The 3,183-nt window shown below is 38.5% G+C and overlaps 1 protein-coding gene across 1 annotated transcript; it reads right to left on the bottom strand.

Moving 5' to 3' along the window:
• Positions 1-59: 59 nt before the first annotated feature.
• arfrp1 (ADP-ribosylation factor related protein 1) lies at positions 60-2,364 on the bottom strand. Its single transcript, XM_010770219.1, has 5 exons — positions 2,000-2,364; positions 1,658-1,745; positions 1,178-1,260; positions 474-555; positions 60-288 (listed from the first exon to the last, which is right to left on the bottom strand). The coding sequence occupies exons 1-5, from the start codon at positions 2,090-2,092 to the stop codon at positions 209-211; spliced, it is 426 nt and encodes a 141-aa protein (XP_010768521.1). The 5' UTR covers positions 2,093-2,364; the 3' UTR covers positions 60-208.
• Positions 2,365-3,183: the final 819 nt, after the last annotated feature.

The following is a 3,183-nucleotide window of genomic DNA, read 5'->3' as shown; positions in this document are numbered from 1 at the left end:
GATTGGTGTGGATGACTGACACACAAGAAGAACAAAAAAATAAATAATCAAATCCCAGGCTTTGCGATTTGATAATTGCATCATTTCCAATTGCGATTTCAATTTAAAATCGATTAATCGTTCAGCCCTAGCCTAAACATAGAATATAATCTGTGTTTTCAAATAAAACTGCATAATTCTGTACATGGTTTCATTAAGTGAAATGATCCTACAGTACCGGTACATCCTGCTTGTTGGCTAGCACGAGGAGCGGGACACCTTCCAACGCCTCATTGCTGATCATTTTCTCTGCAGAAGACAAGAGTCACATCATCGATTTCACATTAAGCTAACATAACACACTAAACCATGTTATGAAGTCAAGTGACGATAAACATTCTGCACTACAACAAGCCTCTAAACTACAATGTTGTTATTTGAATGGAATAAAGTCACAGGCCATTTGATTTGAAAATATAATAGACATAACTCACCAAAGGCCTCTTTTGACTCTGACAGGCGCTCTTCATCAGTTGAGTCTATCACATAGATGACTCCATGGGATTCAGCATAATACTACATATAAAACATGACAAATATAAACAGAACATTAGAAACAAACAAAGAGTAACCAACACTTCAACTAAATAATACAAGTGAAGGTACCATTTGATACAACTGCTGAAGGTGTAGCTAGAAGCTGCCACAGTCAGGAACGTCTGATATACCAGGATGTAATACTTCATGTTACGAGTGTATTTAGAAATGTACATTCATCTATGGCAGGGGTGCCCAATACGTCGATCGCAAAGGTAGTGTGGGTAGATCGCATGGCATTGAGAAAAAAAATATATATATATATATATTTATTTTAATTTTAAAGTTAGCCTATCATCCATCTTTACTATGGCATTTGCCACTTTATTGACGTACAGGTAAGCCAGGGTGAGTAGTATTGTGCCATACGGGTTCATGCAGTTAAGAGGGGGCCTCACTTCCTCATCTGAAGTGCAAATGCTTTATGATAACAGTTTATCCGCCGTTTAGTCCACTAGCACCCCCCCGCTCGCGACACAGATTGGGCATGGGCGGACCTATAGGTAGATCATTTGGGCGTGGTCATTTTAAAAGTAGCTCCCAAACAGAAAAAGTGTGGGCACCCCTGATCTATGTTGTTGGTGTTGCATTCTTCACTCACTTTGTCCCACAGAGACTGGAGCTCGTCCTGACCTCCAAGATCCCAAAACATTAGACGTGCCTTGCCCACATCAATAGTACCAACTGTGAACGAAAGTGAAACAAGTATAAAAATAAGAACTGTAGATCAGTGGGAGGAATCAACCAAAACAAGTAGTCTGAAGAGTTACAGAGTGAAGTGGAATGAGTTTAGAAAGCAGGTATGCATAACATGACTATGTTCACAAGTAACAATAAGCTTAGTAAATTACAATTCACGTTTTCCGTTAGCCTTTGAAACAACAATAAGATTCACAATATGAAGTGTGATTGGCTTTTGCCTCAAGTCGTCATTGTGCATTCCTCTGACAAGGTGCTCAAAGGAACCATGTTACTGGATTTGAGAAGAGATGGGCTAATTGTCAATTCACTGGCATTTCAGAAAAGTATTCCACCCTGGGCAGTCAAGCACAAATAAAGACATACTGGAACATCCACTTACTGTTCAGGCCAACCGTGGTAGTGATCTTTGATAAATTCATTCCCTTATAGTTCTTACTGAACTTGGTTTTGGTCTGTTCCAGAAAGGTCTGCAAAGAGAGACAACTGTCAACTTAACAGACAATAACATATGTATATCCAGTGATTCACATGCCATGACATAGGCTAAACAGGCATATTATTACATTACTTATTTCATTATTACATAGCAGAAGAAAACAGTCGTCGAAGCAGCATAGTGATGAGTGCAGCACAATGCAGAACATAACAATACAGTCAATGAAGACCAACGAGTTAGCGTTTACCCAGCTGTAGGCCTACTACAGAGAAACATCCCATTTACCGTTTTCCCAGCGTTGTCTAGTCCCAGGATTAAAACACAGAATTCGTCCTTTTGAAAAACATACTTATATAACCCAGATAATAAGGTATACATCTTGATAGAAATATGTAAACAATACAACTACTTGCTAACTAGTCTTGGTGATATTAGCTTGATAGCATAGCCTAGCCTTCATATGAGGGTAAACGCAGCGTCACGCGCCACTGTGGCTTCATTATCATAACAGTTAATAATATGTCTATAAACACGACTAAACAATAGTCGAAGATACATAAATAAAGCCGTAAGAGTCTTCGTTTGTAGTTATTTTTGTATCTGAAGCTCTCTAACGGCACTGAAGCTACGTGGAATCTAACCAGGAAGTACAATACCTATAGGAATTGTGGGAAATCTTCTTCTTCTTCTGTCAGGTTTATTGGCGGTTGGCAAACCAACTTGTAGGTGCATTACCGCCACCAACTGGACTGGAGTGTGGATAAGAGCCTAAGCAGAAAACAAGAAACAAAAGAAACAAAACAAAGAACCAAAACTCTAGATTATTTTAAATGTATCAATTTCTCTTAGAAACTTAATAATCTCACAATATATATTGCCTGATGTTTTCCCTAACAGTCCTGATAGCGACAAGTCATGGAATTTTGCTTTCTTCAGTGTCTGGAAAAACACATTTCTCTGAGTACTATATTTCCTGCAAAGCAGTAAAACATGCTCAACAGTTTCTGGCTGGCTACAGTGTATACACTTTCCGGTTGGATGCTTTCCTATTATACTTAATGTATGATTGAGACCTGTATGACCTATTCTTATCCGAGAAATGACATTTTCCTCCCTTCTTTTAAACCCCACCTTCCTTCCATCCCCCACATACCTTTGAATTTTATGAAGATGTCTTCCTGTATCACTAAGGTCCCAATGATCTTGCCATGTTGTTTGTGCATATTTCTGTATGAATGTTTTAACCTCCGCTTTGCTGAGTGGAACTTCTATGTCTATGTTCATACTTCTGAGTGTTTGTTTGGCCAGAATATCCACCTGTTCATTACCCTTTACACCAACATGAGCAGGAACCCAGATGAAATGAGTTGCTATGCCTTTGATTTGCATTTTATATAAAATTAGATATATTTCATTTATTATGTCCATTCTAAATGAAGATCTACCTGATCGTATAGTCGATAATGCTG

This window comes from Notothenia coriiceps, unplaced genomic scaffold (genome assembly GCF_000735185.1).
Source record: "Notothenia coriiceps isolate Sejong01 unplaced genomic scaffold, NC01 NC01_scaffold00008590, whole genome shotgun sequence".
NCBI lineage: Eukaryota > Metazoa > Chordata > Actinopteri > Perciformes > Nototheniidae > Notothenia > Notothenia coriiceps.
The sequence above is the reverse complement of the archived record's forward strand: the minus strand, read 5'-3'. Positions and strand labels throughout refer to the sequence as shown.